At 43.2% G+C, this 24216-nt stretch overlaps 1 protein-coding gene across 6 annotated transcripts in view; it reads left to right on the top strand.

Annotated features, from left to right (window-relative positions):
- Positions 1-24216, top strand: part of SRGAP3 (SLIT-ROBO Rho GTPase activating protein 3) — a 266808-nt gene that overhangs the window by 227489 nt on the left and 15103 nt on the right. For 5 of the 6 annotated variants that reach the window (XR_012906465.1, XM_075938720.1, XM_075938718.1 and 2 more), the window contains 8 exons: positions 3918-3945; positions 9021-9123; positions 12880-12940; positions 14759-14836; positions 16363-16497; positions 20012-20117; positions 20346-20573; positions 22644-22723. Coding sequence is in view for 5 of the 6 variants with exons in the window: in XM_075938720.1 (XP_075794835.1) it covers positions 3918-3945; positions 9021-9123; positions 12880-12940; positions 14759-14836; positions 16363-16497; positions 20012-20117; positions 20346-20573; positions 22644-22723 (819 nt within the window). In the remaining variant the exon portion in view is untranslated. Of the gene's footprint in view, positions 1-3917; positions 3946-9020; positions 9124-12179; positions 12211-12879; positions 12941-14758; positions 14837-16362; positions 16498-20011; positions 20118-20345; positions 20574-22643; positions 22724-24216 lie in introns of all 6 variants that reach the window. The other variant, XM_075938717.1, reaches the window with a different exon arrangement.

Genomic DNA, 24216 nt, shown 5'->3' with positions numbered 1-24216 from the left:
ATAAATCAAACAGGACACATGGTGAAAAGTTATGAGATGTTTAAAACCCTTTTGCTTTTAATAATTGGGGGTGGTGATGTGGTGCAGTAAAGAAATTTAAGTATATTTTTATGCTTTTTTATCCTTGACAACGTTCCTGAGTCTGTGACGTGCTCAGTACCTACAGCTCTCATTGAGGTCTGCAATAGATAAGGACAGGTTCTGATATCAAGCTGATGTGTGTTGAGGCCCCTGTAACCTTCCTTTAAGGGAAATCCTGGAGAAAATAATATTGTTATACATACATGAATCATCCTGAATAAAAAGATTTTTATCTCTGCCTGAGAATTCTGTAGGATGGTATGGAAAATCTGTAGACAGGATCTTTATTCTTCAGTCAGTCCAGTAAATCTTTTTGTGGGAGTCTCTATTAAATTCACTAAGACTAGGACAACCCAGGGTAATAGGCATTCCCAATGGTCTGTGTTATTGAATTACAAATAATTTCACTGCAGTCAATACCTTAGACAGACTAATTTAAGTTAATGTATAAATTCAATTTCTTTAATTGTAGGGACCTGGTCATAGTGGAAGATTCCACTGGAAGGAAATGTAGCCTTCTGACAAACCAACTGGGGGTTCCCAGGAGCACTAATGATATTGTTCGAAAAGGGAGACTTCATTAGCTTTATAAAGATTCTGAGCATTAGAACAGAAGAGGACCCCTCATTTCTGATTGGCAGAAGAGATGCTCATGACCCACACCTTCCCTCTGTGTTCGTTCAGGTTCGCATGACTGACATAAGAACACTGGGAACTTGATGGGTATCTGTTCATACTGAAGTAGAATATTTCAGCTCCCCCAGCAAGAGGTCTGAACTGAGTACACGTACTGGGTAAAATGCAGATTCATCCCCTTCCTGGGGCCGCTGCTAGAGTTCCTCCTTCAGGACTGATCCAGTTCTGCCAGAGAGTCACTTCCACCTGCTTGTATATAGTCAGTCACATGTCTCAGTGAATCGAGAAAAATCCATTTAGCTCTTTCCCACCTTCTGAAAGGGTAGGTTGTTTCATCTACCTGCTAACATAATAGAGTGTTTTGGGCAAACACTGTTAGCTTGTTTCAAACCTTGTATACCATCTTGGACTTGTGGTCTACAGTCTGAACCTGCACTTTCTGAAGAAGGATCTCTGTGCCATCTCTTAGCTACAGTTTTGTAAAGTTTGGGGCCACGATTGAGAAAAACTCTTAGGCATGTATGTTTGTCCCTATGCAGGATAATTCTTAAGAACATACTTTAAGTTAAGTAGCTATTTAAATGCTGTCCTGAATAGAGATGCTTTTTTCTCATTGATACGTAACACAGGTATGTTTAGCCCTATTGAGAACAGTAGATAGATAGATAGTGTATTATACCAAGTTTGCAGAAGACTAAGTATAGCCCTGGATAGCTGTTCTACAAGGGGAGCAATGCTTTAAAAATAAGTTTTAAGAGCCTGATGTTGCCAGTTTAATTTTAGTACTAACAGTACTGTTGGTCTTAATGTAATAAAAATGAGTTTTTGTTGTCTTTTATCCCAAACATATTTTCTCCCCCAAGTTTATTTAGCCTTAGAACCTACCTTTCCCTTAGAACCTGTGATTTATTGCACATAGTATGTTCCTTGAACAGAACTGCAGCTGAAAAATAAAATTTTAATGTAAGAAAACTGTCATGGTGGACTCATAGTGGTCTGTTAAAATACATTCATCTCCCAGAATTTTCAGTACCCTGAAAGGCTGGATAATCCACTAACACACTGCAGTAACAGAACAATAGCAGTCTGTTTTATATCCCGATTGGGGTAGTCCCATATTTCAAATTAATGTGGGCATGGATCTCATTAGATTTAGTCAATCACTGCACATTGCCAGGCAGAGCTCCCTGCAGCTGTTTCCAAATTCAGGCTTTGATATTTTGGAGGAGGGAGGGGTAGGTGGAGCAAAGGATTAGTAGAAATCTGACCCATCAGTTCTCTCCTCCCATAGATTAGATCTTAATGCAAAACCAGGTCCTGTCTCCTTGATGATAGTGTTAAGATGAAATCATAAATCAGTGTACAAAATGATTGGACTCCCAAAGAAGCATTGCTAATCATTGTTCCATTAACTCAAAATGCTGTGGTAATGCTTGGGAGTGGGAACTATAGATAAGTTTGCAAGAGTCAATTTAAACTCGGGGTTTTTTTCCTCTAAGAGCTGTGTGAAAACAGCCACAGACAGGTGTGTCACAGAATGCCATGTGGAAATGTGGAGTCTTTCATTCCAAGCTCTCAAGTGATCCCAACATTTAGATTTTCTGAAAAAAAATCTACTAAATGGCCATTTCACGCTGGATATTTAAAATGGCACGTTTTAGTGTGACCTGATTTTTATCTAAAGGAAATTTGGCATTTTCAAAATACCATGTTTTTTCCCAAAAGTTGGAAATTACTTGCTGTTAGGGACCTTAATGTCTTCCTGACTCTACTTAATTTTAATTGTGCCACTAATTTTTAGTGTCACGTTATCATGGGGTTTAATGTCTCTTAGAGAAAATCCAGTTGGATTTATCAACAGCTTTTCTACTGATGGAATAGGAGAGCCTGGAGTCAAAAAACCCCTAGAAGTGGCAGGTCTAGCAAATGATGGCTGGATCGCAAGCTGTGTAGCAGACGGGAGGTGGAGAGGAGAGCAGTTTCAGACATATCTAGAAAGAGACATGAAAGGAAGAGTATGTGAGTCTGCTCAGTCCAGGAGAGGTTCAAAAAGGTAAAGAGAGTTTTGTGAGTTGTAACTGCAACCCACTGGTGAGTGTGTGTTACTGCTCCCACTCTGCATCCGATCGATTGGGGATATGAGATTGCTACAGCCCCACCTACCAAGCCTTGGCATGGTAGTTCAAACTGTAGCAGCTCATGATTTTAGCTCTGCAGCCAGGGGCTGAATGGCCAAGATGATGGCCATCCCAGAGGCAGGGATGGTGATTGTGATTGAACAGTGTTGCTCAGGATGGTGTGTAGATGGCAGTGAGAAGTCAGCTGAGGTTTGATCCCCAGTGACACTGAGGGAGTACAGGAAGCAGGGATGTGTCCCTGAATGTTTCCTTTCCTGTGCCTTACAAAATAGAGAGGAAATCAGCTTTCCAGGCTTTCATAGAAAGGCACAAACGGCATGCGAAATTAGTTTACAATTTTATCTGTGGATTGACGCAAACTTATAAAAATGAATAGATCTTATCAGTGATATGCTGCTGTTTATATAAAATCCAAGTACTATAAATACATGAAGGGAATAAGAATATTGACAGCCAGAATAGAGTCTGCCTGGATATGATTAGACAGTCTTTTATCTCTTAGGAAAAGCGGAGCTACTGAATACTCCACTGTATTAAGATGCTGTTAGTGGCCCTCTATGAGGCAGGAGGATAATCTCAGCTCGCTCCCTAGGGGCAACAGACTTTATCATAATACTCCTTTCCTATTTGGATTGGTATAATGAGATATGAGGGTCAGATCCTCATGTAAACGGAATAGCTGCACTGACAGGAATAGAACTGCACCAATTTATACCAGCTGAGAACCTGGTAGGTTTCTCCGAAAGTCAGGTAGAAGCAAAATACCGTCTAGGGGCTCAATCCTGCAAATGAATGATCAGTGGATGATATGGGGATTCTGTCACTCATAGTTAAGGGTTCTTGACTTGTAAAACTTCTTTCAGAGGTGGAGCTGTTAGTGAGGTAACAGCAAGAAGCTAGAAATCTTCTGTACTATACAGGACCTTCAGACATATTCACTTTCTCGCTCGTCACAAGCAATTAACTGACAGCTTAAGGATTCTGCGTGTGCAATGTTTGTGTAAAAACCATGGCACTGATGCAAAAACAAGATGGAAATTCATATTCAATTTTTCTTTCTAGGTGAAAGAGCTGAATGTGGCACAACCAGGTAAGAAGGGTTTTGTCTGCTTTATCCACTTGGGGAGGGGGCTAGCTCACTTTTTCCAAGGGCCGGAGACTCAGGGAAGACATGGCTTGATTAGTTATTTATTGACACAGCACACTGGGTTTAAAATGTGACTGTATCCTCCAGCTGCCCTGTGCTGGGATAGGCTGTGGGACAAGGGAGAGGCTGAAACTGAGCTCCCCACATCAGCGGCCTGCTCCTCTGCTGCATTGTCTAAGTGGATTAATTAGAATGATGACAAACAGGCCCTTGTTTTTGCTGCAGTGTAATTTCCAGCTGACTAGCTCTGAAGTGCCTGGAAGTGCTGTGTCAGCACGGTGCATTGCAGTGCCTTGATAAACCTGTCTGGAGTTGTGCTGTATTCAGAGCCACTCTCGGGACTACGCAACACATGGGTGTCAACCCTACCTCCTCTCCCTTCCCCCGTCTGCAAGGCAGGGTGTGCTGTATGGAACCCTGGTGATGCTGGGATGACCACCCCAGATCTGTGGAAAAGCTGGTGCTTCCCACAACTTTCCATCCAAATGAAGCAGTTGATGGTGCTGAGAGTAGATGCAGGAGGGAACGGCCTTTTCAGAATGCTCGGTACACAAAGCCATAGCTTAGCTAAAGCAGCATGCTGCAAATGTGTAGGATTTATAACAATAGGATGTGGATCAGCAGAGCTGCCAAACCCCTCACCACAGCTTGTAGAAAACCTCTCATCATCTTTTTAGAGCCCTGTTTCAGTTTTTCATGAAGTTTTTCAATACCAGCAGAAACATTTGATCTTAGAAATGCTGAAACATTCTGGCTGCTGTGACTGCATTACAGGAAAACAGCTCCGTGGAGTTCTCTCTTCAGCAAGGCATTTAGGTTGCCTTTGCCTCTCCAGCTGGCTGGAAATGGGTGCCTACTGCTGTAGTTAACATGACTTAGAATGTCAGCAAGGCTGAGAACTGACCAGGATTCTAAACAGAGGTGGCTGGGACCAATCACAAGAGAACACAGAGGTGGCTGGGACCAATCACAAGAGAACACAGAGGCTCCTTTCTCCCATAGGCAGCAGTAACCCATGGAGGGGAGTGGAAGCTCTGTGACTCTGAGGAATCCGTGCTTCAGGGTTATCTGGGCTTGCCCTACTGTGTAAGAGGCACATGGCTCAATCTTCCAATCTGTGTATTTCCCAAGAGCCAATAAAGGCAAGAGACATTTGCTCACACACTTGTGACAAGCCCTAGAATGATGATTCTGCAAGAATCATGCTCCTAGCTCCTTCCCAGGTTCTTCACAGGCTACCAGCTACTCCAGGAGCCTCTGATCACTAGGCACTGGTCCTAGATGGAGCTAAGATTAGCTGATTGCAGACAGAGACAATTGTTGTATACAGTCTTCTCTCTGATGATGCCATGTTCCAGCCCAAATGGGATTGTGTTTCAGTGGTGGCAATACAGTCTGCAAGATTCTTTGGATGAAAAGATGCATTGGTAAAGGATTGATTGATTGATTGATTGATGAAGGAACACCAGAGTTACTAAAGGGAGACCAAAAACTACCTAGACTTTGCTCTTAAGGAGCTTCCTTATGTGGAGAGGCAGTGACTAGGGCAGTATCACAGGCCAAAATAATTAGTGGAACCAGTGACAAAGACTCATAAGTGAGCAATGACAGCACAGCCTTCTGCTGCACTTGTTGTTTGTGTCCCTGAATTTATTTGTGCATCACATAAAAAAAACACACAAGAAAAATCGCCCCCTTTTCTGGAGCAGCATTATAAGCCAGTCAGAAAGGCCTTCTGACTAAATCCAGCTGGAGGCCAGAATGCAACAATCTTTTTCCTTCAGGGCCTCATCTAACTAGAGGAAATTATAGGGCAGCAAATGTCCTCGGTATCTTGTTTATATCACACAGTCATGTAGCTGAGAATCCAATAGGCTTGATGCTTCACTGTAGTGATTTCTGCTCCTGAATTGTCAGTGGGAAGGCACAGCAGCAGAAGTGCCTGAAGTCAAATTGTTTCTTTTAATTAAAGGCACCTGATTTATGTGTCAGTGAAGCGTGACTCTGTCACCTTCAGCTTTATAGCTGTTTGCAAATTGTTCTTCTCTGTCCAGCTCAGCTCACTGAGAACTGGTGCAGAAAGGCTCCTTACACTGATTTTAGCCCTGATCATTAAAATCCCCTCTGGTGATGTGTAATAGGACAAACATCTGTCGGATTTGTAGAGGAAGGGATGAAAGCAGAAGGAAGTGTGAAGCTGGGACTGCAGGCCATTTTTTTCCTTGAAGGTCTAGATATTTGAGTTGTGTAAACTTGAATTTTAGAAGATAGTCACAGTCTGAATAGTGTCCATCAGAATCAACTGACTAAATTCCTACCCGATGCTTGTGCTAAATTCCTACCTCTTGTGCTTTTTGTGGGCTTCATGTCCAGGGCTGTTGAGCACAGTCCTGTGTGAAATCAGATGGAGCTGCAGGAGCTCTTGACTCTGAAAAACAGGCCCAAACACCAGAGGGCAGATGCTAGTATCATTTGCCAGCTATAAAGGCATTGGGCCCATTTCTGCTCCTACATAACTGTATTGTCTTCATGGAGTTGTTCCTAATTGTTCTGGTGTAAGATGTAGTGTGGTCTAATGAATGGGATGCTTGCCTGGGACATGGGAGACCTGGGGCTGGTTGTAAATTGTCTGCTGGGTCACTTGAGTGAGTCACTTTTATGTGCCTTTGAGTCCTCTCTCACCCTTGGCCTATTTTTAACTAGAAGGTTTTCAGGCCAGGGTCAGTCTCTTATTCTGTGTTGTACAATGCCTGGAATAATGGGTGCTGCTCTCAGTTGGAGCCTGTAAACCAAGGCTACTCAACACACAGCCTGCAGGCCGCCCGCGGCCCGTTTGTTTGTGGCCCATGGTGCAGTTTGGGTTTACACAGGGCTCAACATACCGCGTGGCAGTGGGAGCCAAAACAAAAAAGTAGTCAATATAATGATCTTCTGTTGATATGCATTTTAGTAGTTAAATTCCTGGACTGTCATTGCTCATTAAAAGTGCTGTCATATGGGTGCAAATTGGGTAAATATTGCATTTTAATTAATATCATCAGAATTGACTTAAATGGGGCCTGTGTGTTGTATAGTCTTGCCTTAATCTTTGTATTCATGCTTGTCAGTGTGAAAGAAGCTATTTGCATATATTTGCATCTATATTTGCATGTATATGCAACCACACTTAAGTGACAGCCCTCAGCATGTGCTGTGAGTTTCATTGTGGCCCCCGGGGCTTCCAAAGTTGAGTAGCCCTGCTGTAAACATTATTGTGAGTCCAGCAATAGTAGTAAGTGTGGGACCAGAATCCTGCCAAGTAGCTGCTTTATTTCTGATTCCTCCTTTATATCCCATAGCTGCCCCTTTAAGGATGTTAAATTGTGTTAAATTAGCTGATCGAGTAGCTGCTACTGCACTAGTTGCCTCCTCCCCCTCCCTTTCCCCCGCATCAACTGGCCTGTTGGGAGGTGCCATCATTTTCCTCCTAATTGTCGAGTTCCCAACACTAGGATGAGATCTGTTTGGAAACAAACAGTTTTGTCCTGAGTGTTTCCACAGGCTAGAATTGGCAGTTTGGGATCTGCCAATGAATGGATTGAACTTTTCAGCTGCTCTGAGAGTTCTCTCGAGAGGACAGTGCAATGAACTAGCCTAAATGGCAGGAAAACATTAAAAACCTAGCAAAAGGCCAAGACTGGCCCTGTCTTTTGTCAAAATGTTGGCCTCACTTTTAGCACAAATACCAGCCGTGGACTGTGATTCATGTTATTGTAGGGTGACAAACAAACCTATAGCATATCGCAGGCAATAGACAAGATCTTGAGCAGAAATATTAAGCAGCTATATTATTTTCTGGCATGGATGTGACAGGTTCTGGGTGGCAGGGGAGAAGATTGCTTCTGGTCCATTATTCATTAAGATCTTGATCAGTCACCACAGTGCGCAGCTTTTAATTTCCTGAAAGGGGTGTGTCTTACGATGAACCACTAGTAGCTAGTCAAGGCACACTGCACAGCTTTGTAGAAACATCCTGTTAGAGCTGTCTAATTGCAGCGACTCTACTAGCGATCAAATCATGTGGCATTGTGGACTACTTTGGGAGATCATGGAGAGTCATGAACTGCCAGTGTATCATTGTTATCTATTCCTGTAATAAAAATGTATTCTTATTGATAAATTACACACAACTGACAAAGCGTTAGGTGGGCAGACACGGTATTTGCCTCCAGCAGCTTACAGTGGAAGGCCCTAATTTTGCAATGAGCTGCCCCAGGGGAGCTGCCAGCCTTGCTGGGCCCCTGAACAAGGTGGGAGGGAGGGCCCAGCTCTGCGCATCCTGCAAGGGACGAGGCCTGAGGTGGAAGGGGTGGGGCCAGGGCAGCCAGCCTCAGCACTGCTTGGGCTGTGGCGTGTGCCCCATACAGCTCTCAAAGCCACCAGGAGTACGTAGCACAGCTCTCCTGTAGTGATTTGACAGGGGCGGCAGTCATGGGCTCTTTTGAATCGCCAGCCCTGGGTCAATTGCCCCCTTTGCTCCCATCCCCATTGGTGGTTCTGAGCTGCCTGCAGAAAGTCCCTCCCGTGCCCATGCAGGCTTCCCTGGAGCTGTGCGTGAGCACAGGAAGTCACAGTGCCCGATTGGGGCCTAAACCATAGGTCTAAGGTCTGTCAACACACAAGGATCTCCCCCTTCCAGATGCTTATAAAATAATCAAGAGCCTGCCCTATAAGACCCATGTGAGGGTTTATGCTGATTCCTGGCCTAGGACGTCAAGAGTATAGGTAGTGCTGTGTGGATGCCTATACTATATGGGCATGATGGGTAAAACTCTTGGTGACTGAGTGACTCTTAGTGGGGATGCAGCATCTATCTTGATAGGAAGATGGCAGCAGGAGGAACAGATACAGCATATGTTTGGAGCCAGTGCACTAATCCTCACAGAGGTTGCCCACCTCCTCTGCCACAGCCTTTGAGATCTTTCCCTGTCAATGTATTTATGTTGGTGTTTTGATTTCTTTTGTTCCATTTCTCCCAGGCCCCCATGTCTTCCCCCTAAACCACAGAAAATGAGGAGACCTAGGCCTCTCTCAGTCTATAATCATAAACTCTTTAACGGCAATATGGAAACGTTCATTAAGGTACTTGCTGGCTGACAGTGAGAGTCTATGAACGCTATGAATGTAATGGTGGTTTTTCTCTCCTGATTGCTAACTCATTTCCTCTTTGGACCTGGTCCTTCCTATCCACTGTGCACACTGTTAACATGGCTAGTATGCTCTCTGCCTCAGTGAAGATTTCCATCCATATCTGTTCTCACCCATGGTGCATTCGTTACATTACTTGTCACGCTATGGTCCATACCAACTGGGAGGGATGAGATAATGATAATGACCCTTGTGGAACAGTATGGAGTCACCATGTCATTCTTGCCTGTCAGCAGGTTAATTGCAATATGCCATATCTTATCACAACAGGCGTAGCTGTCTTGGCTTTCTAAGTTGCTGTTATGTGACCACTCTGGAAGTAAACAGCATCACTTCCACCTGTCACAGAAAAAGACTTGCAGATGATCAAGCAGCAAAAAAATAAAGACAATTTTCAAAGATCATGGCATTCCACTTATAGGGCCCTTTTTGTCTGGGGAAGGAAAGATAGCACAAAAGGCAGCTTCTCCCACATTGATGGGACACCTAGACTTTCTTTTTTAAGAGCAGTGCTGAGAAAGGGTGAAGCTGCCTCACATGAAAATTTTAGCATTCAAGGAAGGTTCCCTGAGCAATGTCTGACTAGAAACTTGGGAGAAAAAAATCAGAACATTTCCTTTCCTGTTTTCATGGCTGTAGGAGATAAAATGATTCATAAACTCTCACAAATTGCCTACCCATTGCAGGGAATATTAGCAAGCAACTTTCTGATTAAATGTTTTGTGTAGAGGATGCTTGTCATAACTACCCTCCCCCCCTCCAAAAAACCACAACAAACTAGTCAATTACAGTCAATGTCAATGTGGATAGTCAAATACAGCACAAGCTTTTATGTTATTACAGAGTTGATGAGCCTCCCCTTGAACAGAGTAAAGTTTTACTCTAACACAAGCTGGGGAATGGAAGACAGTCTACGGATGGGTCTACACAGCCATTCTGTTCTTTCAAAATAATTTTGAAAAAACAGATGACTTATTCTGAAATCTGTCAGCCTCATTCTACAAAGAATAACGCCTCTTCCGACATAGCTATTTTGAAATAAGGCATGTGTAGATGCCCCACAGCTGCTATTTCAAAATAGCCCCTCACCAGGACCATTGTAAGTTATTCTTCCCAGTGCCTCCTGGGGCTCTAAATCGAGATGGCATGTCTATATTAGGGAAAGCATGCCTCGGACTAATTTTGAGGCTTCCCTGCAGTGTAGACTTGCTATTCTGAAATAGCTTATTTTGAAATAAGTGTGCAGTGTAGACGTACACTAATAGAACTAGTGTCCGCATAGACCTGGAGTCAGCAGTCCATCATTATTCAGGAAAGCACTTTAAGCTGGTGCTTAACTTTAGTCTTGGGCTTAAATACTTTTTCCCTGGGGGCTGTAGAAAACAAAACTAGTAATAGCTGAGAGGCAGGCATCAGTGTTTCTCTTTTGTTACGCTTCCATTACAGGAGCAAACTGCTTGTCAAACAGTCCGAGGGACTTTCTCTCAGTGGCCTGTGATGCTCTTTGGAAGATCTAACTTACTCTGGCAATGCACAGTGCATGTCTTCGATAACTTTTTGAATTGTTTTTAAATTACAGTGGTATCAATCCCGATAAAGTTGGTTGATACCAGTGAGACTAGGAGCAGACTGTGGCCCTTCATTATGCATATAACTCACATGGCCCATTCAATCCCAATAAACTGCATAGTATATTAATAATCAGGGCTCGACAAACTATAGAATCTACTTGTCCGTGGTGAGTAGATTTCAGCCACGCGCCCCGTCTACCGGCGGTGTGCGCATGTGCAATGTGGCTCTTGCACATGCGCAGTGCAGGGCTGGCAAGTGGCTTTTGCCGTTGTTTGTCAAGCGCTGTTAATAATAATAATTAATAATTAATAGTGACTTTTGAAAAGGCCCTCCAAGTCTTTTGCCTGCCTTCCCCAAGGGTAAATCCAACTGCCAAACTATTGATCCTCCAAAACCTAATCCTGCAGTACATTCTGTTTGTGATAGGGATGAGAGCTCCTTTGTTGGATATATTTCAACCAGGACTGCAAAGAACATGAAAGAAAATATTGTAGTGAATAACACTGAGAACAGACTAGATTAGATGAATGAATGTGCTTTTTCCATCCCTGTTTTAGATTGTGCTATTTTAGTGCAGCCATAAACCTAAAGACAGTGTTTGTTTTTAAATAGGGAGGTAAATTGTCACAGATAATATACGGTTCAGATGAAGCTGCAAGTCTTTTAATCCTTGTAATTTTTCCACTCTTAAATTGATTTTAAAAGAGTGATATTGATTAAAATCCAGCCTGTTAAATATTGTTCTGGAGTAATTAGCTGCATTGGAAACCTCTAGGAAAGGACTAGTGTTCCACATAATGAGGAGAGTCCTGTGGAAAACGATTGATCACATTTAGAATCCTAGGGATTTTTGAACCAGATCAAACCCACAGTCCATTTAATTCTGAATCTTGTGCCCAACAAAGGCTAGTACTAAATATATCTGTATAAAACCTCCATTCCTGGAGGTTTTATACAGATACATCAATCATGGAAGTTCCTAGCTGTCCCAGGGCACTTCGTTATTAATGGATGCCCTGAACATAAGGGTTTCTTGTTCCTAGGAATTCTCTGTTCCCTTCTTTCTTGAGAAGCTGGGACACTCCACTTTCCTCTGAACATATGTGGGTAAAACTATAAATCTACTTTGAATAAAGTGATGGGAGGGACTGGGCAATTCAGTAGCAGGAAGGTAGGAGGAGAAGGAATGGCACAAATCTGACTACTGAATTCTCATCAATCACTGAGGCTCAGACTCTGCATACTAAGCAGGCTTTGGGGGCGAGGGTAGGGGGCAGCGGGGGTCTGAACTGGATCTTTCTAAGCTGCCATTGCATTTGAGCTTTCATGGCCTCCGGAAGAAATGCTTACTTTAACTGATCTTATTCTTGCTTAATCTTTTCTTTTTCTCCTGCTCTGCTGCTTTTTTATGTTATCAGAGGAAGAAGGAATGCTCGAACAAGGAACCAGGTATTTACTAGAGGGCCTCCTTTCTGAAACCAAACTAAATCAATGTGAGGGAAGATTTGGTATCCCTACTGTAAAAATGTCTACTTACAAAGTCCAACCTACCTGCGGACTTCCCTCAGTCTATTAGAGGCCCTGTGAGAAAGTAGCTTAAATATGACAACAAAAGCTGAATTTCATTCTAGGGTGAGGCCCCATTTTAATCCATAGTTAGTGCATTTCATGCATTATTTTTGTAGCTTCCATGACAATGGCTCTTTCTTTAGACTAAAATATTTTTTTTAAATTCTGTAACCAGGTGTCTGTTTCTATAGACAGATACAATGCAAGTCTGGATCTGGTTTATAATTATAACTTTGAAATGGAATAGCTGTGACCCAGTTGCATTTGTCCCTTATGTTTTGTTTCCCCCTCACCAAGATAAAAAGAATTAGCTTTTTGCATACATTAATAGAGGTCTTTCCCATGAACAATTGACCTCACACAAGTGTACTCAGCACTGTTTGATGACTTGATGTTTTTAGCATCTCCTTTTCTTGCTTATTCTCTTACTAAACTCAATGGCGCTGATCTTCAAACCTGAATTTTTGCAACCTAACTTGAATAAGCTTCCAATATATTATTCGCAACAACCTAATAAACTCATAATTCTTTAATTAATTTACATTTTAGGATTCAGGACAGGCTATCCCACTTGTAGTTGAAAGCTGCATCCGATACATCAATTTATATGGTAAGCTAATTCTTCATTTGCTGATAGCTACAATGCAAGCTGTTGTATAAAAGAAATAAAGCATTTGTAGTGAATGATGAAAGATAAGAGGCACTAGCTGCCTTGACCAACTATGTGGACGTGAATTATAATGGTATAAATGACAAATATATGGATCCTATACAGGCTAACTTGGGGTTAAATTGTTCATTTGGACTAATCCAATGGGAGCCCATTGCAATACAGGTTGGACCTCGCTGGTCTGGCACCTTTGGGACCTGACTGGTCCCGAACCAGAGAGTTTGCCAGACCAGGGGAGGTCAGTGTTGGACCCTCTACTGCTAGCCTCCTGGATGGCTGTCAGCCTTCTGGCTCCTGAGCTCCCCTCCTGGCCACTGGCTACTGACTCCACTGCCAGCCCAGACTGAGCTCCTTTCCACTGGGCTCCTGGCCTCCAGCCCAGTTCTGCTCCCAGTGGCTGGCCTGCCTCCTGCCAGCTTGGCTCTGTTCCCATCCCAGCCAGACTCCTGGATTCACGCTCCCCTGCCGCTGAACTCCTGGCTGGCCCCCACTCCCTGCTGCTGGGACTCTCTGGTCCAACAATGTCTGTGGGCCTTCCAGACCACAGACATTGCTGGACCAGAGAGTCCTGGATTAGAGAGGTTCAGCCTGTATTTGAACTACAGAGGCTGGAATATAAAAGGCAAAAGCAGAAATAACATCTTAATATGGTATCCCCTTACCTCTTCCTTTCTTGCAAAAAGAGACAGATGGAGCCCACGCACAGCACATCAATTTCTTTAGCAGCAAAACCAAAAGCTGGTTGAGGCTTCTCCAGGGACACTCTGCCTGGCGTGTATCAAGTTAGACACAGTGCAGAATGTATAAGTCACTGTGCACTGACTCTGGGCTGCCCTTTACCTGTCAGCATTTCCTCTTTTCTTTCAGATGGCACCTGCCTCCAATTCAAATTTTTTTTTTCGTTGCCAACTGTTTGTGTTGCTAAGACAGCTGAATTTGAGGGGAGCCTGTGGGACTGTTTTCTGCTTGAGATTTTGACAAGCCAGGCCAGGAAGGTTTAACACCAGCTCTTCCCGGCCATGTCTGTATAACACTGTGTGTTGCTCAGTGTGGAAAATACAGACTTCTGCTGGGTTCTTTTTACAGGCAGGCTACGTCTACACTGGCCCCTTTTCCGGAAGGGGCATGTAAATTTCACCAGTCGTCGTAGGGAAATCCGCGGGGGATTTAAATATCCCCCGCGGCATTTAAATAAAAATGTCCGCCGCTTTTTTCCGGCTTTTAAAAAAGCCGGAAAAGAGCGTCTACACTGGCCCCGATCCTCCGGAAAAAGTGCCCTTTTCCGGAGGGTCTTATTCCTACTTTGAAAGTAGGAATAAGACCCTCCGGAAAAGGGCACTTTTTCCGGAGGATCGGGGCCAGTGTAGACGCTCTTTTCCGGCTTTTTTAAAAGCCGGAAAAAAGCGGCGGACATTTTTATTTAAATGCCGCGGGGGATATTTAAATCCCCCGCGGATTTCCCTACGACGACTGGTGAAATTTACATGCCCCTTCCGGAAAAGGGGCCAGTGTAGACGTAGCCGCGAAGTATAGGTTTTCTGGAGTGTGAGAATTGGTTCTGACTTTTTTTATGTATTTATTTATTTGGGGGCATCTGCTTTTACTTTTCCCTGGGAATTGATCTTTAACAGATTCTCTGGAATTTGGCATATTAATCCCCTCAGAATCCAGCAAAACGGCAGAAGAAAACAACTGAAATTCCAAATGTTGATGTTGGTTCCAACACACTGACATAAACCTCCCTTTCTCTCTTTCCAGGTCTCCAGCAACAGGGCATTTTTAGAGTTCCTGGATCTCAGGTTGAAGTCAATGACATCAAGAATTCATTTGAAAGAGGTTCGTGAGTAGCTTGTGGAACTGCCAAAAGGAACATAGATGCAGCTAAGAGTGTGATTTCTGGGACCCCTCCTCCTGTCCGTCAAAGAGGCAGAGATTAAGGGTGGATTTTAAGATATCTAACTCTTTCCTTCAGGGCTTCAGAAAATCGTACCCTACTGGAATTTAAAAAGTGCACCATTTCCTAGATAACAGAAAATGGGGATGATAAAGACCTCTTATTTTCCCTCTGCCTTTGATGGGCCAATGCAAAATGGTGCACATTAGCTATCCTTTATCATGCTTATAAATAGGGAAAAGACTGACCCCAAACTTCACAAAAGCACATCTCAACTCACAGTGCAGGGAGTAAATGTTACACTGACCTCTAGATGACAAAGTTTATTAATAACAATGATCCTCAGCCTGACAGAACACCTAGGTAGGTAAGGATTGCCGGGCTGGAGCTTTTATTTATATATATATAAAAAAAATGTGAGTGTAATTGTATGGCCTGTGTTATAGACAATGCCAGATTAGATGGTTATATTGGCCTCTTCTGGCCATAGATCTGTGACTCTGCAAATACACATGAACCTCTGTACTCTGGGTGTCCCTAATCCAGGAGCACCCGTTGTACAGACCCTGGCAGGTGGAAGCTGCTCCCTTTGCCTCCTAGCCTGGGGAATGGCAGCACAGCAGTGCGCTGCTCCTGAGGCTTTTCCCTGCTCCCACCGGGGAGTGGTGCCTGGCAGCGGCAGGGGGCACAAAGCCACAGGTACCCCTGGGTGCGGGGTGCCAGGTAAGTGCCCCACCTCCATACTCCTCCTGCCCAGACCCTGCAGCACCCTCCCTGTCCAGGAAGATGCTTTAATCCAGTATCCCCTGGATCACATGTGCTACAAATAGTGGTTGGGAAAGGTTGTGAGTACACAGCCACCACTGACGGTTCCAACTGGGCTTTTCCAAGCCAACTAGGGGACTTGGGTGTCCAGTTGCCATTCATTTAAAAAGGAACTGGGCATCCAACTCTCTTAGGCAGCTTTGAAAATCTCCACCGCCCACCTTATCACCCTGCAATGCACTTGTTGAACTAGCCAGTGCTGTTCCATTGATTTCATGTAACACAGGTAAACTGGCACATGGTTGCAGCATCCAGCAGATTCCGTCTTTTGAGGCTGTCCCGCACCACTGTGTCATTCTGCCTTGAGGGCGAAGGATGTTTTGAGCTGAAAACCATGAAAAAGAACCCAATAATACTGCTAACCTTCAGCAGAGTTTTGGAGCCATCACTGTGACCATAACCTGCATCCCCCCAATTGCCATTGGCTGGGCTATCGCATGTCTCAGCATGATGCTGCTTAACACAATATTCTATGAAGCCATTGATGACGTACTAACAAATGATACCGTGTTGTCATTCCATATGTTGCTTTTTTTTTAATCAGTGCAGAGCTTTTGGTTTTCCATTTCTAGTTAGCTAAGTGGTGCTTGCTGCCTAATTCAGGGAGGAAAGAATGCTGAAAATAAATATTTTGTGTATTCAGGTGAAGACCCTCTCGCCGATGATCAAAATGAACGTGATATTAATTCAGTTGCTGGGGTCTTAAAGCTGTATTTCCGAGGACTGGAAAACCCACTCTTTCCTAAGGAAAGATTTCAAGATTTGATATCGACTATAAGTAAGTACCAACAATGAGGCACAGGTATGTTCCTTTGAGGTTTTGCAGATGCAAGACCCAGTACTTTCCACTAAACAAGAAGCAGTGGTAGATAAGCATCAAAACCTCATCTGAACCTCTTCAGTTTGTAAAACTGAACTCAGAGAGAACAGCCACATGAGACCAGTCTCTCTCAGGGTATTTTACTGTGTGCACTTCCTGTCCTAAAAAAATCTGGAAAATGTTTCAGACATGTTAACTTTACAAAGTTTGGTTTTAAATTCCAGGAGGTAGGTTCAGGTTGATTCTTATTCTTTTCAAAACATTCCACCCTGTTCTTTTCAAACTGTTTAACCTGGGAAAAAAATCTCTGCCCACATTAAATTATGTTTCTCTTAATGCCCCCTGGCTGCAGTGAATATGTATTGCCAAGTGATGGACACTCTTAATGCTCTTGAAGGAAAAGGGGAATTGTTGGGATGAACGTGCAGTTTTAGAAATGACAGGGGAGCTTGATGTCAGCATTTTTGTTCAAAATGCAAAAGTAATATCCAGAATGTATTGATGTACATGAATAAGTCCTAGTCACTTGCTTAATAATGAGCATGTTTAAGTGCAGTGCCCAATAAGGGCCTTTACTGCTCATATCTAACATATCGCCTCGATGAAGAAATGGGTTCTATCTAGGGATAGGTGACATTCAAATTGGCCCATTTCTATTAAAATGTGCTTAAGATGCACACATTTTTATAGCGATATAGGTTTGTATTGACAGACTTAGGAAATTCATTGTCTCATAGTTTTGATATATAAAATGGCCATTTCTGTCAAAATGTTCCATAGAGCAAAAGTGTGAGAGGCAGAGGATGCATGTGTGCAAGATTACTAAGGCAGAAAGGTTGACTCAGATGAGAAGTCTCTTTGGACTCTCTACTGCAGCAAAACAGAAAGCCTGCTTGATTTCCCTTGGCTCACACCAAACTATGCTGAGTGACTTTTTGCAGCAGGTGGCATTGCACATGTCACAGAGCCTTTGAATGCCCCGGAAGGCTGCAGTGCCATATAACTCAGTGTTTATGTGATACAAGAGCATCTTCCTTCCTTAGCAAATGAGAGGCTGCCTGTCAGTTTTACTCAGCTGGGAGCTGAGAGTTTACATGGAAATGCACATGCCAAAAAAAATGAACAGAAAAGGAGTTCTGATTCTAGAGATTCACAGTTCATTGGAGCACCCCAGTTATAAAGTGATGCAGTTATAATAAATCCATTAAAACCTCTGTTAAGCTGGTTGAAATATTTTTTATGAGTGAACATTTTGAAATTTACCGAGACAGTTTTGTTCCATTGGATTTCAACACAGACCATTAGTTGTCATTGTTTTTGGATTAAAACATTCTAGTTTTTTAAAATTTAATTTAAATCACTCCCAGCCTTAAGCAAAACCTAACAAAAACAATGCATACTGACCTTCGCAGCTGATAACAAAGAAAAAAAAACCATGTTTTCTTCAAAGATTGGAAATTTTTGAGAAAATCAGAATGTTTTCTGCAGTATTTCCATTTTTGAAATGTGGCCAATAGTCACTGAAAACGATCTGAAAAAAATATTGACCAGCTGTGTGCAACCTTTATGTTTCAGAGCAATAAGCAAATAAGCAAGGTTCACAGTTTGGCTGAGCACCCAAACATTGGGCTCTTCACTTAGGCTACATCTAAAGCCTCTGCGGCAATGAACCTCACACCTTGGATGGATAGACTCAGGCTCTCAGAGCTACAGTGCTAAAATTAGTTGTGTAAATGTTGCGGCTTGTGCTGTTTTTAGAGGGCTAGTGCAAACCCTGCTAAACTGAATCTATTTACCTGACCTGGGAGGCTCACTGCTCTGGCTGTGTGAGACATGTCCCTAGCGTAGGAATCTCTCTTTGCTCATCCAGTCTGGACAGGGAATTTCCTGAGTTTCTGTTCTCACAAAATCTTTGGTATTTATTGTTTCTGTTTGGATCAGAAAGGCCTAGAAGTCTCTTTTCTTACAGCATTTCAGACAGAACTTGGGAGAACAGAGGCACACAATTTTTAAGGAAAGGGTGAGGGGGATGGGATTAACAGGAGACAGTTCAGTTAGCTTAGCTTATCTCAATCCAGCTACTTTTTTTTTTAATCGTGTGTCTCTCTTCTCCCTAGTTCTGTCTGAAATGTTGTAAGAAAAGTGATGTCTAGGGCCTTTCTGATCCAAACAGGAAGTGACTGTTCAGTTTCAGTCCAGTTCTGTGGCTGGGCTATGGAAAAGTGCTCTAGCTGCTGTGAAGGTTTAGGACGTAGCATGGGTCAGATGTGAACCAGTGTGCTCATCTGTATTCCCAACACTGTGCCCGCTCTACATCCCTGAAGTCACACTGCATAAAGAAATAGGTCATCTTCTAAAACAGCTTGTTGGCTTTGTGCACAGAGAAAAGTCCTGAGTCAGCATACTCAGGCAAAACTCTTGTTTGAGGTCAATGGATGTTTGACATGAGTAAAAACAGAGCAAGGACTCTTCAGAATAGACACTACCTGCGCCGTTGGGAGGAGTTCTCAAACTGGTGTAGACAATGCACTTCCCCAAGAGGTGATAGCTAGGTCAACAGAAGAATTCTAATGTTGATCTAGGGCAGATTACACTGGGCAGTAGGTCTGTTTAACTACGGCACTCAGGGATATGAATTTTTCACACCCCAAAGGTGATACAGATAAGCTGCTTTAAGCTTGGTCTACACTAGAAAATTAAGTAAGGACCTCAGAATTAGGCCCATAAAGCAGTGAAGAAAAGAAAAACAGAAGTAGGGTTTGAAAGTTCTGTTTTTGAGTCCCTATATTGACTAAATCCTTTGAGAAATGGAGTAGCTGTTTAGGGATCAAATATATAAATACTGGTACTGATTCAACATCTGTGGTAGGGCATGATTTTAGTTAGCCAGATGTCCATTTATCATGGGTGTGACCAAGTTTTCCATGGTCCCATAAAGTTTGTTTACAGCCATCAGTCCTAGTGCTCAGTGTTCTGTGCTGTTATTTAGCTCTAATTTACCCCTAAATGTCATTTAAGAGCCCAGTAAGCAGTGGAAGTGTTGGTGATGCTGCTAGACAATATTGAACTCCCGTGGTTTGGCAAATTCTCTGGTTCGGCTGATGGTGCCAGACTAGAGAAATTCAACCTGTACTAAAGATATAGTCATGGAAATATCTGCAGTTTTAATTAATGCAGATTTTATGTGTGCATTGAATTTCTGCCTGCAAATTCTACATTTACAGACATAAGTGGGTGTTTGTACATAGAGAGCTGCACAATTTTGTTAGGCATGCTTTGATGTTTGGCTGTTAGTGTCTAATTATAAATCAGATCTGTCTAGAAACATAGTCCCCCCCCCCCCCCCCACCTCTTTACGTGTCAGGTTACTAGATCTGGATAAAAGTTCTTGCTCTACTGTGTTGTTTAGCCACTGGAACCCTTCAGGCAAGAGCCTACCCATAAAAGTCTATCATGTATTCTTGTGTTCCAGAAATGGAGAACACTGCAGAAAGAGTGCACCAGATCCAGCAGATCATCATTACTCTGCCCCGAGCTGTCATTGTTGTCATGAGATACCTCTTTGCTTTCCTCAATCAGTAAGTCTGTTTGTCTGTTTCTTATTTAACTGAGCCACTAGTTCCCCAAGGCCCTCCCTTTTCTTGTCAAGTCAAACGCTGATAGGCACTTTGGTTGTTAATGTTTTGGTGTCTGCTCTGGCTTAACGTCTGTCCTAGGCATGGCTGCATGAATTCTCTGTCGGACTAGCATTTGGAGCCAGCATTGGATGGCTCAAAACTTTACCTGTGGGTTGCTTGTGTTTGCAGCTTGTCACAGTACAGTGATGAGAACATGATGGATCCCTACAACCTGGCCATCTGCTTTGGACCAACTTTGATGCACATTCCAGACGGGCAGGATCCGGTGTCCTGCCAGGCCCATGTAAATGAGGTCATCAAAACCATCATCATTAATCACGAGGGCATCTTTCCCAACCACAGAGAGCTGGAAGGACCTGTGTATGAGAAATGCATGACTGGAGGGGAAGAGTATTGGTAAGGAGCAGATGATTGAAATAAGCAACTTGAATGTTGCACACAGGGCCAGACTCCTCTCCCTAGCTTTATCTTTTCCCATGCTAAGCCAAGAATGAGTCTGCGACAAGGCAGGGCTACTAGTTAGTGCCTGATGAATAAGGGGTGAACTTCCGTTCACATTAGTTGAGGGGAATGGCTTATAAAAGCAGCAGTTTTAGATTGGGATGGGCCAGCTGCATTTGGGATGTTTCGGCCAAGCAGACAGGCCTTACAGGTTTGGGGTAAGCGCCAGATAAGAATTCATTCAGTTTTGTCAGTTACTTCTTCCTGTTAAAAACATCATAGGATTTGATTCTCAGCTGCTGTAAGGTTGATGTAAATTAGAACTGACTAATTTCACAGGAATGACATCTCTTGCTACTGCACACTTATTTTTGTTAGAAATGCAATAGAAACCCTGCCTGACAGCTCACTGGGAACGGAGGAGTTCATAAACTCACAAAGTTCATGAAATAGATCATCTCACAATTACAGTTGGTATAATGCCTAAGTTGCAGTGTGGTGCACTGTGGCACTTTCCTTTTGTCCCTCCATCCACTCCAAAGCCTTTTTCAGTGCATTGATGGCTTTGGAATATCGACTTGTTCTTCATCAGCATCGCTTTCCCACATCCTTGTTGAGAGAATGGTTTGTATAGCCGGTCATACGTGTATACAATTGGTGGTTCCAAAATTGAGGTTCTGCTGCAGGGGTGGGGAACCTGCAGGCTAGGCCACCACTTCCCAAAGTTCCCATTGGCTGGCAATGTTGAACACATTAACAGGGAGCTGCAGGGCTCTGTGCCTGCAGACACTCAGCAAACAAACCAGCCCGCCAGCAGCTAACCCTGAGGAAGTGCATGCAGCCTGTAGGCTGGAGGTTCCCCACCCTTCTTTTACTATAACACCTACGATTAGTAAAACTAAGAGAATTTTACAAATTTGCTTTGCTTTTCTGACATTACACAGCTTTTGCATTTCTTTCAGATTTGCTAATGACGATGGACAAAGTCTGCTTATGTTCAATTTCCTTTTCTAGTCTTCCTGCATTAGTTCAGTGCTGCAAAGCATTGTGATAGATGCAGGACAACAGTTGTTGTTTTTTTTTAAAAAATGTATTGGCATTTATGCTAGACAAACCTTCTCTAGGTCTTAGACTTCATGGAAGTTTGTTAATACAAAAGCTGAATTTTAGGTCAATAGTTGTGACCAAATTTCTCTTGAACTGGGAATTCATAGTTCTTTACTCAGTTGTTACTCATACAAAACTTCCATGGACTCAAGATTATGAAGCCAATGTTCTGCTTGGGACTCATCTCTATATATGCTTCATCAGTATTAAAAAGGAACACTTGCTTCAGTGGGAGTTTTCACTTCAGATTTCTGCTGATCAGGAATGGGCAAGATTTACGTCACAGTTTTTCTGCTGTACAAATAGCCCTTTTAATGTTCACAATGAAGTCTGGAAACTATAAGACATAAAGACAGGCTCAAACAAAGATCTCAGTAGTCAACACACAGGAATTTTGGGGATACTTGAAATCCAAACCTGGATTTGAATCTGAAGTTTTAGTGAGTCGGTGTCTTTAAAATGGGCTCACCCAGAATTCCAGATCAAGGTCCCTAATGTTCAAGGTGTTTCATTTATTCCTGTGGGCCTAATCCGCCTCTGATTTGCATCTCCTGTTGCCATGAATGCCTGTAGAATGAATGTGAAATGAGTGAGAGAATGAGAACTTGTTTTGCCCCCTGCTTTGCATAGGTGTAAGTGATGGCAGGAGGTGCAGGGCAGTGGAGATTAAGGCCCTGTGTGTATGAAGCTCATCAAATGGGTCTCTCCAGTTGAGAGCAAGCTCAGAGAAGTGCCATGATTTAAATCAGACCAAGGGTGAAATCCTGACCCCTCTAAGTCACAACTCCCATGCATTTCGGCAGGGTCAGAATTTTGCCCCAAGAGCTTGTTTTCACTGTGTCATCTGCAAGCAAAATCTAATTCTAGTTTCTTAAACTGCATTTGTGGGTTTTTTTCCCCTCACCTGTTCAATGCTAGTGACAGCCCCCACAGTGAGCCGGGCACCATTGATGAAGTGGACCATGACAACGGCACAGAGCCACACACGAGTGACGACGGTGAGTGTCGACATAAACAGCGGAAAATTGAGTCTGAGTAGGAAGAGCCAGGGGAACAAGCATGCAGGAAAGCAACGTGTCTTTTGCGCCTAATCAAATTAGTGTGGACTACCATATGGCTGTTTAGGGGGGAAGATGTTGCACATGCACTGTCAGACACACTGCATCTTAATGAACACTCTCCTTTAGAGGACCCTCGTCAGCATAGATTCCCGGCAGTGGGGGGATGCCTCAGGCTACTTTTCAGTCTCTTCCCATGTTATTGCGAGAGCTTTAAAGCAATGCATTCAGAATGGCCTCTTGGAGTCCCACTAATCCCAGCAGTGAGCTCTCTTCTTTTTAATTTGGAATTGAGGTGACCAGGCTGGGTCCTGGCCCCTATTTTTACAATACAGTCACCACCTGCTGGATATGTGAGTGGGGGGGTGAAAGAGCACCTGTGATTTGCTGGGTGAAAATGACCATTAAGTGCAGCGTAAGGTATTTGGGACCCACTTTGCATTCACCTCCATGTTCTTACACAGACGACAGGAAGAATCATGAATTTAAAGGCACTGATCTAAACCCTGAAGGAATCAGTGAGAATCTTTCAGTAGCTGTCAGTCGGCTGTGGGTCATGCCCACCCTGCAGCCCAACAGTGGACAGAAATCTTAGCCAAAATGGGGCTGTGCTTATTCAAAAGATGTGCTCCCTCTGTTGGCTCACAATCAGGCCTGCTTTCGTGAGTGGCACAAATAAACCTGAACTTCCTCTGTCTCCTTTCAGACCCTGGGAGTGGAGATAGTTATGGGAGGTGTCAGATTCTTTTCTGGCGGCAGACTTGTTAACTGTGTTCCACATGCAGGGCCTAGTTATACCCTCAGTAAAATCTCTGCAAGATACGCTGATTGTAAGGACATCACTAAGGTGACCATGAGGGCAGACCCTTTAGTTTCTAGTTGTGATGCACAAACCAGAAAGAGTCCAGTGTATTTTCCATATCCAGCTTTCATCTGCAGCTGTGACTTTTTAGAAAAATAATACAGTATAGGCAAAGGAAACAAATTTGTCTTGGGATCATTGAGAGATGATAAACCTAGAATCCCAGATGCCTTTTTAATTGAATTATTTTGCAGAATGAAAGTGCACTTTCAAATTTGCATGATGCGCTACTATGCATACGTGTTGTTTACTTTCTGTATTGCTGTTATTTCCATTGAGTTCTTCTACTCCTCTTGCCTTTCTGACACTTGCTGTGGAAATGGCATAAGGGGCCGTAATTTGGTGGTCTGTAAAAAGATGGCCCAAGGGGCGGGAAGGAGATGATAATTCAGACTATTGAAAATGGGTCTCTGATGCAAAAGTTACTCCATGTTTTTCAGTGTTAGCAGCAAACTGAAGCTAACATGACTCGAAGGTGAAGGAGAGCAAGCTGCCATTTAGCCAATTTTATGCTTGGATGGTCACATTAATAGTTCTGATTGGAGTTTCTGGGTGATTAACTGAGATGCAA

The sequence above is a fragment of the Pelodiscus sinensis genome, chromosome 11 (assembly GCF_049634645.1).
Source record: "Pelodiscus sinensis isolate JC-2024 chromosome 11, ASM4963464v1, whole genome shotgun sequence".
NCBI lineage: Eukaryota > Metazoa > Chordata > Testudines > Trionychidae > Pelodiscus > Pelodiscus sinensis.
The sequence above is the reverse complement of the archived record's forward strand: the minus strand, read 5'-3'. Positions and strand labels throughout refer to the sequence as shown.